The sequence below is a fragment of the Bos indicus genome, chromosome 9, assembly GCF_029378745.1.
Source record: "Bos indicus isolate NIAB-ARS_2022 breed Sahiwal x Tharparkar chromosome 9, NIAB-ARS_B.indTharparkar_mat_pri_1.0, whole genome shotgun sequence".
Taxonomy (NCBI): domain Eukaryota; kingdom Metazoa; phylum Chordata; class Mammalia; order Artiodactyla; family Bovidae; genus Bos; species Bos indicus.
In genome coordinates, this window is record NC_091768.1 from 65,964,332 (window position 1) to 65,981,629 (window position 17,298).

The window sequence follows — 17,298 nt, forward strand, 5'->3', positions numbered from 1 at the left end:
GACAGAGAAGCCTGGTGGACTATAGTCCATGGGGTAGCAAGAGTTGGATACGTCTGAGCTATCAACACACACATAGATTAAAGAGCCTCTTTTTAATGAAGAAAATATATGAAGTTTCACAAAAGTGAATTTTGAAGAATTATATTTCTGCTTTATTTTTGTATTCTTATTATGGAACTGTCATATAATTATAATTCACAATGAAGATAGACTCTACAATTTATTGTAATTTCAAATGGGAAAGCAATTGCAAATATTGCCCAGACACATACTGTGTAGTTTTTAAATAAATTCTTGTTGAAATTAATGTAATAAAGCAGATTTCATTTTACTCTCTTGAGTAAAGTTAGTAAGTCTCACTTGCCTAGGACCATCACTTTAATTCCAGGTCCTCTTTTTTCTTAAACCATCACTAACAGGCAATAGGTTCAAAGCAGTTCCTACCCTGGTCTGTATCATACTCTGCACTGATTCATTCACAGCACAAACCTGGAACTCTCATATAGCATCCCAGGAAGATTCACACACAGGGGAAGATCAGATAATAAGTTTTCCAATGATTGAAACAAAAACTTTGATCTCAGCAATTGTGTTATCTTGTACTTTTTAGGATCCATAATCTTAAGGAAAAAAATAGTTTCCGATGAATTAATAATAGCCTGAGACTCAGCACACTGCAGCCAATTTTCACTGCAGTAGTTGTTTCTTTTATAGTCACACTTGGTTAGTATTTGAAATTTGGAGGAATTGCAATATGCATGGTTTTCAAAGCCCTTTACAGAATTTCATTTTTATCATTCAGAAAGACTCAATGAAAAGGTAATAAGAAAAGCTCTATGGGATATTTTTATAGGAGTGTCAGAAGCCAGTAAGTTAACTACATGAAAGAACCCAGATTGCACAGTCAGAGTTTGAGCAGAAACACTTCAGAGACTTTATATCTAGTATTTTGACTTTTACATGCCCTTGGAGGAAAAAAGAGTGCTGGCTACAAAATCAAATAAGGAGGGAAAAAGAACAAACCATATGCTTAAGCATAATTACAGTTTCAATTTTTCTACAAACGAAATGTGAAGTTTCAAAGATAAAGTGTAATAGAAATTGAGCTTCTTTGGTGTGTTTAAAAATATTGCCAAGAAAGAAAATTCTCATTTCCCTTGCTAACTTATCCCAGATTTCCACAATATGGAAGTTAGTCTGGGTAACTTAATTGAATGCTATCAACTTCTTGACAAGTCCATTTGCTCTTATTTTGCTTTTAGTAGAGATGAAAAATATCAGAACACTGTCTCTATAAACTAAACTATTATAATTCAAGTCTGCATTAGGCTACCCATCTGACACTTTCTAAAATTAAAAGCATCTCAATTATCTTGACCTCTTCTCAAGCTATTAATCCTTCTTGTTAAATCTAGCAAACATATAGCAATATTATTGTCATGATAATACAAGTAGTATTAGAATAAAAACACTTCCTTGGGCATGAAAATCATAAATGAGAAGAAAAATCTAACAACAGCAAACAATGAACAGATCTTTTGTCAATGTGAGTGTTTAATATTATGCTTCACTTAAAACTAAATTTCAGTGAGATTCACAGGTCTGGGCTGTTGCTTTGATCGAGTCATATATTCCAAACAAAATGGTAATAAGAATCTGTACATTTTGCCTTTGTCATAAAGGCAGTTAAAACCAGTATCACAGGCTTAACCAACCGGTGGTTGCATTGGTACCTGTTACTGCAGTTGCCGCAGTCTTTCTCTTCTCTTTCTCCAGATCAGCCAAATCATTTTGACAACCAGCTGGTACTTTTGAGTCCAGACCAGCTTGATTTGAGTACAGTTTCTTGGATCTGTCTACGTGGACACTCTGAAATGACACAAACCAGAGTGATTGATTTTACAAGTAAATTATCAGTCCAAAATAAATGCTACCCAGTGTATGACAAGGATACTTATCATATGGCGAGTTATTTCTGTATATCTGAAATCAAACAGTCCATATGTCAAAGTGGGTTACAGATTATATCTTCAACAATATACTTTGGTAATCTAGGTGTTGAATTTTTGAGGCAATCTAAGTGATTCAAGTAACAAGTCCTCTCAGACACAGAATATTATCTTCAAAACCCATTTGTGTACATTACTTTCTTATGAAGCTTATAAAATATTGTTTGCTTCATTTTTATTCTTAATAATTTAGTAATACAGACTTTCATTATATGTTACATAATTATTTATTGTATAATGAAGAACAGGTTTCACTTCTGTTATTATCTACACCTTTTATATTATAAAACTAATCACAATATTTACTTTAAAATAACCCACATTTTTATCAACATTATCCAAGTATGACAAAGCTCCTCTAGTCAATTTTAGAATGGTAATTCATCATAACAATGAATTATTAAAGTAAAACATCAATGGACTCTAAAACACATCTCACATATAAGAAATGTCATAGTGTCTGATGTTGCCCTGACATACTGTATGCTTCAAAAGAATCATCAGAGAGGAGCAAGCACTAAATTGAATTTTCAATTTAAATAAGAAATTGAATTTTCAGCACATTGCTCCTTACTGAAATTCAGATTAGAAGTCTTTCAGTTTGGATATGATTACAAAATATTCAGAGATTCATGGAGTCAAAAGTAGCCAATCAATTTTGGCCATCCACACTAGCCATTTTGGTTCACTAAAGAGTAGGATAATGAACAACTTTCCTTAGGTTTCTCTTATAGACTCTATACAGCATTAAATTCATTAAAACGTCATTAAAAGCTTGAATCAAAGGCTTTTAAAGTTTGGGAAGAGCCAATAAGGAAATTAGGGTCCATCATAATTAAACAATATGCCCAGATTAACAGAATGAACAGTGCCAAGCCTCAGGGATATGTCTCCCAACCCTTAGTCCAGTGCTCTTCCATCACTCATTGATCTATGTATTCACTCAATGGACCAGTTGTACCAATGGCCCCAATTCTTGCTCCTCTCTGTATCCATGCCCTTCCTGTATGATTTTGCACTGCCTTCTTACTCTGACTTTTGATTTGTCCATGTGACTTTTGCTAGACCAACAGGAAATTGACACATGTGACACACAGTTGAAAATGCTTGCACAGTTGGTTTTACTCATTGGTGTCCTTCCCCTACATCGTGAGAACATGCCCAGACTAGACTTCTGCAGGTTGAACAGGACAGAAATTAGAGTCAGGCTACCCCAGTCATCCTGGTTGAGACAACTAATGGCTAGAAGAGTCTTAAATACTTGGTCAAACCCAACCAGATCAGCTGAAACTAACTTAGGTCAGCTGCACTCCAGAGCCTCATGAAAAATATGTTTTTATCTGGATGTCACTAAGTTTTTCTGATGAATGAACAGCATTGTGTGACAATAGATAACTGGTACATCCAACAACCATTTATATTTAGTATCCCAGATACTGGGAACATTGGGAGAATATAAACATAAATATAAATATCCTCAGACTCTAAGTTGTTCAATTATAATTTCTTAAACCAGTGATCCCCAACTTTTTTGTCACCAGGGGCTGGTTTCATGGGAGACAATTTTTCCATGGACCAGGGTGAGGGGGAGTGGTTTCAGGATGATTCAAGGGCATTACATTTATTGTGTACTTTATTCCTATTATTATTACATCAGCTCCACCTCAGATCATCAAACATTAGATCCCAGAAGTTGGGGATCCATGTTTAGATGTCTGCCAACTATTTAGGCAGAGAATTAGAAGAGTACAGTAGAAGAGTACAGAAGCCATTTGTTGATAATTCTTAAATTCCTTCTTTTTTTTAAGAGCTCTGCTTTGTATTGAATGTGTTACTAAAGAGGTTTAGTCAAAAAGACCAAAGCTCTTGTCATCATCAGGCTCTTCAGATTCTTCTATCTTTGCTTCTACTTCTTTCCCTCAGTAGGGGCAGCAGTGGTGGATGGGGCTGGACCTCCTTCTGGGTCTGGTCCACCAGGTCCTGCGTTGTAGATGAGGTTCCTGACGCTGACACTGGCCAAAGCCTTTGCCAAAAAGCCTGGCCAATGTAATGACAAAAGATGGAATCCTGATGGTACTATGGGGACAACTCAAAAGATCAAAGCTTGAATATTGATATTTATTACCTAGAACTGTACTTGTTGATATTTATTAAGCCACTGTACTTGTTTATATTTGACTCATCCACAGCCCATAAAAGCTAAGTCCATCATTTGATATGAATTTTTTAAATTATTTTCAAGTGTGTAGTACCTCATAGCTTTGAAAAAAAATATTTTCCTGATTTTGAATTAGATACTTAGGAAAATATATTATTATCTCAAGTTATTAGATGAGTATTAAATCATGGTACTTATTACTGAGAAGTACTAAGAAGTAAATTAAGTTCAAAAGGAATGCAGTTTCCTGCTTTTTCATACCAAATTCAACTGATGACATTAAAACACTGAGGAGAAAATGTTATAAAAGTTCATGCAAATTATGTAACTAATGTATATCCCAGACTTCAGAGAAGAATGAAGAATTTAAATAAAATTCTTAAACCTGAAAGCTTAACATGAAAGGCTGAGGAAAGAAAATGAGCTCTTGATCAGAATGGTTCAATTATTACAAAAGCCTGGAGCTTCTTGGTGTAAACCTCTGGGCAGGTTGAACATTTTATATATCAGCATTTCAACAATTAAGAACCCCACTTTGCTAGAGACAGTACCCACATTTTGATCTCTTCTAGGGAAGCTCAGTGAAGCTTTCCAAGCTCTTCTTTGCTTTAGTTACTACAGCCAATGAAAAGGGAGGTACTCATCTCTTAAGCTACTAACCCTGCCATGACGTCCTCTAAACCCTGTTCACTTAGCCCTTCCCTCCAGGTCCCTGAGTCTTCAAACCATCCCCAGGTATTGATTTTGTGCTGCAGTAAAATTCCCATAATGCTCCATTTTTCAGTGCCAATTTCTCTTTATTGAGCACCAGTTCCCCACCCCACCCCACCCACTCCCCACCCTCTACCTCTTGCTCTGCCCCGTGGCTTTCTCTCCTTCTTTCCTATCTCTCAAGTTCTTCCACTGTGCCTTCAGAACTTTGCTCCATGTGACTCTGCTATTTCATTCATCTAGAATGTTCTTCACAAATGCTTCCTCATTAATTTTACTAAGTCTGGAGTTCCTACACAGTTTTCAACACCATGTAGTCTTTAGCTAGCAACATTTTTTCCAAGTTTTTGAGAAACTTGTACTTCTACTGAAATGCAATTTTCACAAATACAATTAAACAACAGTTAGTTAGCTTCATGTTTAATTGATATCTATCTTCTGATTAAAACAGAAATCCACTGAAAATAAAGATGATGTCTATACTATTTTTAGTCCTTATTTTGGCATTTAAATATAGTATTGAATAACTGTAAATTAAACAAAGAAATGCATGAATAAAATACAGACAATTTTTATGACTTAAAAAAAAAGAGGCCAGCTTATCAATGGCCAAGACACAGTCACATGTTCACATGTTAAGAGTGATAGCCACTCGCTCTTAATAGTAAAACTTATATAGTTGAAAGGCACACATATTTTAACTTCTTTTATCCATCAAAAAAACACATCACAAATCCCGTGCTTTTAAATGAACTTACTGTTGCAATCATTGCAAACACTATGTCATGTAACATCTCACATATTTCTCTGATTCACGTTAGATAGTCACTACCTATGGAAATTATAAATCAAATAATGGTGATGTCAGGGAAAGTGAGAACCTGAGAACTGAGTATGTATAAACAGTGGCCCCATATTCCCAAGGCATGAAATTGTGGCCTAACAATAATAGAAGAAATAAAACCCTCTGTTTGGCACTGCTGCAGTGATATCAAGCTTTTAACCTGAAGATCAAGTCCGAGAAAAATGAGAAAAATAAGATGTGTGCAAAGAATAGAGAGGAACGCAGATAAATCTGAACTGGCAGTCATTGGGCCTTTGTGACCACTCTATAGTACTTCAAAAACAGATCCTGTTCATTTTGTGTAACTTCCATTTAACTTGTCATTAGAAATGAGTCATTAGCATCCTGTCTGCTAATATAAAATGACTATTAAATTATTTGTCATGTTATTCTTGGCTTGCAGTTTAAATACTGCTTTTAGTGTTCCTGCTGAAAGCAATGATCCAATTACAAGATATTGGATATTTTTCTCATGCACAAAGAAAGGAGCAAATAAACATTGTCCCAAAAAAGTTAACTCAGATAGCCATGGAAAAAAAATTGAAAGACTTTTTCAAATCTATCTTTCGTCTCATACCTTAGGCCATGTTGTTGGGTAAAAATTACCCTTTTCCAAACAATTCATTGAGATTCCCATTTTGTGATTATATTCACTTGTATCTTTTCTCCCCAAGGACAAATAACGCTTGCTTTTCCTTAGAAAGCCACATAGGGACTTCTTGGTCCAGGAACTAAACATCATCCACTTTTAAAATAATGTGAAATATTCCAGTTAATGTACTTTACTTTTTATTTTGCAAAAAATCAATCACTCTCTTAACAGACTTACAAAAGTGACCTCCTTCTCTGCTTATATAAATAACTTCTCTTTTACACTGCCTGTACTTTTTCATTTCAGGTACTGAATTCAAGGGATACTTGAGAAGAAATTTCAAATGTGAAATATTCAGGGAAAAATTTCTCATGAACTTTATTCCTCGGAATTAAATTCTACTTAAAACAAAAAGGCAACAATAATTCGAGCTTATACATTAAAATAAACAAGCAAAGACCAAAATCTAATCACAAGAAATATAGGTTTGCTCTGCACATTCAAATTATCACTCCAGGAGAACATGTGATTCTCTATGTAGTCTGTGTTCTAGTATGTGTGTGTTCTCTTTGGTTCATTTATGGTTGAATCACCATAAATAATGTAGAAGGTTATCAAGTGGTTTGGAAAAAGTAATAAATTTCTCATTGTGCACTATAAAGATTTAATTAAATGGAGACAAATGTTTGGTTTTTTTCCTGAGGAAAATATTTAAATAAGCAAGAATATCAACTGAAAAGCAATCTAAAGTTGATCATCCATATAAACAGTCCTCTGTTTCATACAATAATTTGAGGTTTCATACAATCATCCATTTACACAAATTAACTGTCTTTTCTGCAAAGAAAACATTCTCTGTACCAATTGAAAGAGAATGCTTTTGAGCTTGCTCTGTCCAATTCCAAAGACAAACCATCTCTGAAACATTTTCAGTCCCTTCCAGCCTTAGGTTGTTTGCAAGCAGGTTGCCCAGACCTGTGATATGCATGCCCATTGGAAGCCCATTGGAAGCCCACCTTCCTTTCCATTCCCAGAGCTTCAGGCTATGGCCTCTCTGGCCTTTCTGAGAGCCTTTGCTGGCATCGCTCACCCTCCTCAGCCAGGGCTCTTCCCTCCTCTACCATTACACACCTTCTTTGCGCCCTGGGATAACACTGGCCAGACTCTGAGCTGGCAGCTGACTGGGGGCCTCAGCAACAATCCCAGGTGTATGCACACATGTGGCTTGACACTTAGATGCTATTGGGCCTAATTGTGGTTAACAGGTGGGACCAAGCCCTCTTATCCCAGCCTGCTCCAAGGACTGCCCAGAAGCTTAGACATTTGCAAGATCTGGGGTTTTCTATTTGCCTTGTCCTTTCCCTTGGGTCAGAAAAGAGACAACTGGCCCATGGGAAATAAAGATGCCTGTATCTGCTTCCCTAGCTGCCCTGATAAGAGATGAGAGTCTTCCATCTCTGCCCTTCAGGGCCCTCCACTTCCAGCTGGACTTGCTGGGGCCAGATCCAAAGGAGACTATCCCTCTTGCAACTACGATTAGAGATTTTATCATGCATCATACATCACAAATCACACCATGCTTTCTGGGAAAGAAACCCTTCAGTTATTACTAAGCCTACTTTAAACCTTTAAGCCTACTTTCAAAGACCTGTTTCCAGAACATATTATGTACCAAAGAAAGTTAACAAGTACTCATATATTGCATTGCATCGTTCTCTCTTTCCTCTGCTGAAAACTGGCAACTAGACAATTTGACATCTACAAATCCCACCATCTTAATTTGATGTTTATTTGACCACTGTCTTGGCAAAAAAAAAAAAAAAAAAATCAAATCCTAGTTTATAGGTATAAGAAGAACTCAAAATAATAATACACTTTGATTGAAAGAAATTTAAGAATTTTCCTCCAGATTCTCAGGGCAGAGAACCTCTTCACACTGTTCTGTCAAGCTCAATTCAATCTACTTCTTGCCACTCTAATTTTCTATGAATTAAGCCGAAGATGAAATGGAAACTTGAGGTAATGCTTGACCAACATACCTTTATTTTAAAATAAGGTCAGAAGAGACAGCTACTCTGTACATTTGTTATTCTTAAGGAAATAAATGAGAAGTCTGGCTGCCCTCAAAAGATGTTAGACTTGTTAGATCATGGACAGGCATGTAAAAGTGTTTGCTGTTTTAGAGGGGCTGTGACAACTGCATTCCCTATAAAATACAGCAGTTGGCTTACTTACAGTGTTACTATTATGAACACAGGAATAGCTCTTTGTGTAGAAATATATTTTCTTCTTTTTCATTATTTGGCCTTCCTGAAAGTTTTAAGATCATTAATTCATATGGTTATTATAACTTTCATGGCTCCTATTTTAATTGGAAAATCCTAACTCTTAGACTTTGTAAGGGCAATCTGTGGCCAAAGGGCAGGAAAATTAATCTTAATTTGAATTAGAGAAACAGAAATTCTAGCAACATAAATTATGTGACACATTTTTTGTTTAGATTAGTTTTGGTGAAATTAGTTTTGAATCAGTGGACATACGAATAGCATTTGAAAAATGTCCAGCAGAGCAACGCTTGCTGCAGATGGCAGATGGGAACTGCAGTCTACCATATAATAGTTCTGTATCTAGAAAAAGAATTTAAAATTCATTTCTTAAAAATTACATTTGAAACCATTTTAACCTTCTGGGTATTAAAATGCAGGCTTTCACATGGGTCTTTGAAAGGCATCCATCCTGGCAACCTGATTTAAAACATTGCTATACTATGAATTGAGTCATCAACAACTTTGATGAGTATGATTCATCTATTTCTTCAGGTATTTGCATTCTATGAAATGCTAAATGGCACTCTTGCCACTAAAGTGCTGCTAAAATGCAAAACTCTCCTGTTCTTGTGAAAGAGTGCCCAACACAGGATGTCATCCTCAAAGGCTGCTTCCCACCTCCTCACCTCAAGCCTGGCCACACTTCTGTGAAACCCGTTCCCCATAAGGCTGCTTTCTGACCTCTTTCTGCTCATACACCCCATTCTCCATGCCCTTTATAAAGCATGCTCTCATACCACCATCCAACAATGTCTCTAAATTCCTTACACAATCTTGGCATGATCCCTCCATCATCTCTAGGATCCTCTCCCACTTTGCTCACAATGGTTTTTTTAGCTTCTGTCCAGCTCTTTGCCATTCCTGTACCAAAATGACATCAAAGGATTTAACATTTCATGCCTCTGTAGCACTTTATTTTCTGCTCATTTTTAAGTCTCTTGTAAGTGCAAAGTACAGTTAGAATTGGATCTCACTGTCCCTCAGAGTTTCTCCATCATCCAGGTCTTGGGTCCAGCATTCTCCTCTGCACACACTCTTACTTAGCCCTGTTCTGCCCTCTCAGTCTTCAGTTCACTTTTTCCTTCTCGCTTCCTCCTTATCTCACTTGTTTTCCCACCCAAGGGATCCTTGGAACCCACGTTAACAGTTTTCGCATTGTGGTTGTTAAGATTTTCATTTTCTATTCCACTCGTTTTGCTAATTCCTAGAAGTCACTTTCTGTTCTCTCACTTCCTGAAAGGTGGCTCATTGCTGTTAGTTGTTGTTGTTTTTAAAGTCTTGTAACTTTCCCATTTGTCTCTGACATAAGTTCACGTTGCCTGGTGACATCGGGTCCTCAGTATTGCTCAGCAATCTGAGGATCGCCACTTCAGTTCCTTGTGAGGCATGCATGGATGATGTTTCAAAATCTTCCCCTCCTTTATCAAGCTGAAGTTGCAACCTGGTTTCCTCAATCATATTTAATCAGTTAATTCAATGAGATCATGGCTATTTGAAATCAATTTCCACAGCTTTCCTTGTCTTTTTTCAGAAAGTCAGTTAATCTCTCTTCTTTCACATTGACTTGCAAAATGTCCTGTCCACTTTCTAAAGTATGTGCCTCTTTCTCTTTGACCCTGTTTCTCTGGACCCTTTCTTTCCCACCTTTCCTTTGTCTCAATTACTATGCCCACTTCCACACTATTCTCTGACTCTGCCTCTCCACTGCTTTGTTCATTTTCTGCCAAACTTTAGCGAGAGTGGACTATTCTTATTGCTCCTTTTCCTTTTCTCCTACTCATGTATTAACTGATATTTACTGCATAGAATCTGGTTTCTGTGCCTGCCACTTGACTAAAAATATTTTCACCAATAACTTTCTAATCATCAGTCATAAATCCCATGGCCTTTCCTCAGACCTCATGGTTCCCGAGCTTTCTGCTGCACATAACTCTGTTACCAACCTCATCATTTTTTAAAAAATGTTTTCCCCTCAGTCTCCAGAAACACTGTACTCTCTTCTCTCTTGGATCCTCATTCACTCATCTCTTTCATCATCTTTTCTCTTTCCTGCCAACCTCTAAATCAGTGATCTCTAAACCTTTCTGACTGCATGTTTTTAATAATAAAAAATTTAAGCATAAAACATAAATGTGATGCATGTGTTTTGTTGTTGTCATTCAGTTACTAAGTCATGCCTGACTCTATGTGGCCCTGTGGACTGCCGTCTGCCAGGCTCCTCTGTTCCTGGGATTCTCCAGGCAAAAATACTAGAGTGGGTTGCCATTTCCTTCTCCAGGGGATGCATGCACAAATACACAAAATTTTACATATGTACTCTACTAATATATATGAATGTGTGTATATTTACTATACAACATACGATTATAAAACAAAGTAGGAAATTTAATAAAGTGGAAGTAAAAATATTTTAAGCAAAATTTTATTTCATTTATTAATAATACAGAGAAAAATGGAATAGTTGTCATTATTTTTTAAATCTTGATTTAACACTTTGTGATTCAGCAATTCAATTGTTTCCTTCATAATTAAGTTGATTTATAGACTGAGTTTAAGTGGGTGTCACCAATGAAAAGTAGCGCTTCACAAAAATACATTGATCTAAATGGAAAAAGTACATTGTTAATTGCTCTCACTAAATCATGATGCTTATAATTCAACAAAGTCTACTGATTTTGCAAAGATAATGTAGTACAAAGTAATGTCATACAGCTAGTAATACCTTATCTTTCCTAACATACAACTGTTTTTTAAAACCCAAACAGATTTGAGTTGTCAATTAATTAAGATTTTAAATACTGTGTTCAAAACCCACTGAAATTCTTTGGAAGCGTTTGTAAATGATTAAAAATTTTGTTTCTAAGTTTTTAAAGTTTGTAAGACGAGAGGTTTTATATGTTGTATGCTGTTTTCAGGAATTAAAGCTCATAGTATCAGAAATATTTTTAAACCACCCTTTAAAAAATATTCCTTATAAGTGATTTTTTAGTTATCTTTTGTCCTTTTTATTGAAAGGCTAGCTCAAATGTGTATGTATGTATTGCTCTAAGTTATAGACAACCAACAAGCAATTGGAATCATGAATTAGGTAGGCAAATTTGAACACTTGACTTATTGTAAAATAAATCTTAATAATAAATCTTCAGTTTGGGAAAAAATAACTTGCTGTCAGATAATTTATAAATAAATCTTTATATCGCACAAAAGAATGCCATAATCATTCCCGCCTCACAAAGTGTAGTGAGTTGAGGATCCAACTACATACTTTACTTTGTTTCTATAAATTAACCATATCCAAAACATCCTGTAGAACTTTGTAAACTCCTGGCTACAATTTCTTTGCTATAGTAACTTGCATATAATGACACTGGGAGTACATTTCATATGTGGATTCACCACTCTAAGCCTCCTGTAGGATCACTTTAAAAATTCTAGATAAGGGAGCTCCTCTATCAACTAGCTGAACTTCATTCACCCATAAAGCAATACTTTTACTAAAGAAATCATTAAGGGAGAGAATCATGGCTTCTCCAGTGCATTAAACAATATTTCATGGGTTCCATTATTGAGGCACAATCTAGCAAAACAAATGAACATACATGTTGTCAGGAAAAATTGAACTCTCGCACAGCTTTATAGAAAATCTCCCTCACTGAGTCATTTGTTTGAATAAATAACAATAACAGCTAACATTTATGTAGTGCTTACCAAGTGTCAGGCACCATATTTTATGCCTTTTACATATACTAGCATATTAAAATCTTAAGCTTTTTTCTATACATCTTATAAGGTTATTTTCATAAAAAGAAATGGTTTTAATTTGTCACCATATTGCTTCTTTGTGTTACATTAGCCATTTTTAGGAAGAACTAGTTTACACAATAATATGTAATTTTTTTCCTTACTACTATTAGAAAAACTCAAGTTAACATTAATTACAGTGACTTTTAAGTAGAGTGAAGTACTAGATTTAGAATAACATAATTATAAACAGCACTGAAAAACTATGTCTTCATATTCCTTATTGCTTAGTTTTAAAATATATTGTTAATCACTAAGGTTTCATTTTCTCAGTTGCTAATGTCATATAGCACAGTATAAAATACGGTGAAATTTGCTGTCAGAGTGTTTGTAAACCCTTATTTCAACCTTTTTGATAATTTCAGCTTTTTGTCTGACATCTTGATGGGTTTGACTAGTTAATTTTTTTTCCTTTTAATGTGGCTGATGGAGAAATACTGGAAGTATAATAGAGTATTAATAGCAACTTAGTAACTCTCTCATGCCTCAACCCACTCACATTTTCAATTCCTCTTCCCCAAAGCTAACCACTACCTTGACTTCTGATAGCATAGTTCAGTTTTATTTTTTGTTTGGAAACTTTTCATATTTTGGATAACAGAGCATATTCTCTTTTGTGTCTGGATTGTTTCTTCTTATCCAAAAGTTCAGAAAGAATTCCATTGTACAAATATACCAAAATTTATTAATATATTCTACTACTGAAGAAGACTGGAGTTGTTTCCAGGTTTTAGCTATTACAAATGACACTGCTATAAATATTCTAATGCATGTCTTTTTGTACACATGTATATACATTTATTTCTGGTGCACATATGCATACATTTCTGTAGGCTCAAAATTGTTAGGTCATAGGGGATGTATATGCCTAGCTTTAGTAGATCCTGCAAAACAATTTTCCAGACTATAGTCTCACAGAGTGTGTGAGATTCAGTTTTTTAATATTCTTGCTAAGATTTGATACTGTCTGTCTTTTTATTTAACCACTCTATGAATCTATAGTGTTACCTCACTGTGGTTTTAATTTACATTTCCCAGGTGACTAGTGAAATTAACTATCTCTTCAGTGTTATACTGGTCACTGTGAAGCAACTGTTAGTACTTTGCGAGTAACAACCACTCAATTGTTCTGCCCATTTTCTGTATTGTGCTGTCTGTAATTTTGTCATTGACTGGTAAGTTTTATATACTCTGAATACAAGTCTTTTTTTAATATTCCTTATTTATTTTATAAATAGTCTTCCCTTCTCTGTACCTTATCTTTTCACTCTCTTAACAGTGTCCTTTGTAATATAATCTTTATTTTGTATTATGTGTGTGCTCAGTCACATCTGACTCTTTGCAACCACATGGACTGCAGCCCAACGGGCTCCTCTCTCCATGGAACTTTCCAGGCAATATACTGGAGCAAGTTGCCATCCCCTATTCCAGGGGATTTTCCTAGCTTAGGGATTGACCCTGCAGCACTTGCGTTTCCTGCATTGGCAGATGGATTCTTAAATCGACAGTTTTTTTCTGTAATTAAAAAAGATTGTCCATTTTGTGAGGTCTGATTTTATTCAAACTAGAAAACAAAGTTTTCAAACACCTTGATGGGGTTTATCAAGTCTGCAGTGCAGTGCAATTCCCTGAAATCCAGGGTGCCACCATGTACCTGGGCAGAGTCCCATCTTAGGATATCCAATCTCTTAAATCAGAAGCAGGACCCAGTGACCCAGAACTGCTCTATAATTTGAGTTGACAATGATCATCAACAGCTGCCAACTTTATAAAAACAAACCAAAACCTACTATACAGCAGAGGGAATTCTACTCAATGCTCTGTGGTGACCTAAATGGGAAGAAATCCAAAAAAGAAAGGCTATTTAAACATATATCTGATTTGTTTTGCTATACAGTATAAACTAATAACAACATTGTAAAGCAGATATACTCTAATAAAAATTTTTTTAATAAATAAAAACAAAAGACAACCAGATGTTATGTACCTCCTAATAGAAATACACAGCACTCTTTATGGAATAGTCCTTCCAAAAAATCAAATCTGAATCTTCCAAGCTTCAAGAGTCAATTGACTCAATGGACATGTATTTGAGCAAACTCTGGGAGATAAGAAAATATGTCAGAAGAACATCTTCAAAGGAAGTGAACTCACAGGCAAAGCAATCTTAGAATGCATGACATCTACAATATATTTCATCTAGATTATATGGCAGAAAGCAAAGAAGAATGAAAGAGTCTCTTGGTGAAAGTGCAAGAGCAGAGTGAAAAAGCTGGCTTAACATTCAACATACAAAAAACTAAAATCATGACATCTGGTCCCATCACTTCATGGCAAATGGATGGAGAAAAAGTGGAAACAGTGACAGATTTTATTTTCTTGGGCTCCAAAATCATTGCAGCCATGAAACTTAAAGATGCTTGCTCCTTGGAAGAAAAGCTATGACAGTGTATTAAAAACCTGGACAGTTTATTGAAAAGCAAAGACATCACTTTGCAGACAATGTTCCATATACACAAAGCTATGGTTTTTCCAGTAGTCATATATGGATGTGAGAGACAGACCATAAAGAAGGCTGAGCACTGAAGAATTGATGGGTTTGAACTGTGGTGCTGGAGAAGACTCTTGAGAGTCCCTTGGACAGCAAGGAGATCAAACCAGTCAATCCTAAAGGAAAATATCCCTGAATATTAGAAGGACTGATTGCTGAAGTTGAAACTCCAATACTTTGGCCTCGTGACGTGAAGAGCCGATTCATTGGAATAGAGCCTGATGCTGGAAAAGACTGAGGGCGGGAGGAGAAGAGGGTGGCAGAGGATGAGATAGTTGGATGGCATCATTGACTCAATGCACATGTGTTTGAGCAAACTCTGGGAGATAATGAAGGTAGGGAAGCCTGGCATGCTGTAGTCCGTGGGGTCGCAGAGTCAGACTGAACAGCAACAACAAGAATATATGGCATGTGGTAGACCAAGGAAAAAACTGATACACAGAAATCCTATGTGAAGTACAAGAAATCTAAAAAGAGAAGGTGTTTGGTAAACAACTAAAATATCACAGTTAATTTCAGTTTCTACACAACTGATCTATTTAACTGGCAAAAGAAGAGCATTTCCACTCCTGAAACCACAGGGATACGATTGGTAAAATTTTTGCTGTAGAAAACTATAGAATTAATCCAATTTCTCAAACAAACTGAGAAAAAACAGAAAGAAATCTATAGATTAAAAGATTAAAGATTAAAATCTATAGATTAAAACATGTCATTCAATTGTAATCTTTACATCTTATTTAGAAAAAACATTTAATAGACAGCCAGGCAAATTTGAATTCTAACTTGATAATAACATTTAGGCCTTATTTCTAATGTTGTCAAGAATATAACAATATTGTTTAAGAATCTATATCTTTTAGAGATACCCACTGAAATATTTGATGCATAATGGCCTATGTGGGAAAATCTAAAAGAGTGTCTATAGGGCCTTTCCCTGGCAGTTCAGTGGTTAAGACTTGGCCTTCTAATGCATGAGGAGTGGATTCAATCCCTAATCAGGAAGCTAAGATCCCACGTGCCTTGTGGCCAAAAAACCAAAATAGGAAACAGAAACAGTATTGTAGCCAATTAAATAAATACTTTAAAAAAGGTTCACATTAAAAAAAAAACTGTAAAAAATAAAAGCGTGGATATATGTGTTATGTATAACTGATTCACTTTGATGTATACCTGAAACTAACATAACGTTGCAAATCAACTATACTCCAATAAAAATTTGAAAAAAAAAAGCCTTAAAATTTTAGCTCTTAAGAAAATAAAGTAAAACGTCGTTTCATTTTTGCTTTAAAAGTTAGGTTGTAAGCAAATAGCAACAGTGAGGTTGTGACTGTATTTCAGTAGTAATTTTACATTCCCACCAGATGGCAGTCTTCCCTGACTCTTCGCAGGTACCTTACAGAATCTAGCTGTTCATTGCTTGCAAAGCAGTGAGATTACATCCGTGTACTCGGATAGAATATTGGAAATCTGCCAGAACTCCATGGCTCCAGGATTAAATATCTCTTTGAAAAGAGACTTCCACGGCAGAGGTTTTTAGTTTTTCAAATGATATGTATATCTCTGGGACAACGGCTATTTACATAAACTCTAGGCTTACACCGAGTTTCTCAGGATCACATTTGGCACCTTTTCTTGATGATCAGGATGCCAACAGGCTGGTAAATGCACCAGAGAAGGTTTCAGAGTATTGTGTTTCTCCAAGCAGAGCCAAGTAAGAAGAATTCAAATGCCACCCGTATCTCAAGTATTCTCATCTAATCTCAGCTCCTAGAGTGTTTACTTAAAACATTTTCATTTTCTTGGCAAAGAGCTACGTAAATACATTCAATTTTACCTCTTTTATACATATGTCCTTGAGATATTTTGACTAATGTGTTAGGTTTGAGAATTTTACTCTCCAACTACATGTGCATGAATAGATCATAAACTAATTCTAGAAGAAAAGGCTTGTCTCAATGATCAGTGACATTTCCAATTGAGAATTTATCTATCTTTGCAATGTTGGAGAGAATGTCACTGCATTTTCAAATTTAATTATTTTTTATTTTTACCTATAACAAATTCATATCCCTGACAGGGATCAGTACTAGTAACTATTTATTCAATAGGGAAGTCCACAAACCCCTCTATTTTATATAGGGGGGATAAATTAGGAATATTCTCACAGGGGCCTTGTGAAAAGAATCTTCTTAGTCAAGGGTGTGATGGTGACTGAGGGAGTACTGACAGATAGCAGAACATATAATTTCAAAATATGACTACAGGAGTTTAGGGCATGCCACCTCAAAACATGTTGCCTTAG

At 35.6% G+C, this 17,298-nt stretch overlaps 1 protein-coding gene across 3 annotated transcripts in view; it reads right to left on the reverse strand.

The window, feature by feature from the left end:
• Nucleotides 1–17,298, reverse strand: part of THEMIS (thymocyte selection associated) — a 199,426-nt gene that overhangs the window by 12,131 nt on the left and 169,997 nt on the right. For all 3 annotated transcript variants that reach the window (XM_070796143.1, XM_070796142.1, XM_019967407.2), the window contains exon 5: nucleotides 1,734–1,869. In XM_070796143.1, coding sequence (XP_070652244.1) covers nucleotides 1,734–1,869 — 136 coding nt within the window. The remainder of the gene's footprint in view (nucleotides 1–1,733; nucleotides 1,870–17,298) is intronic.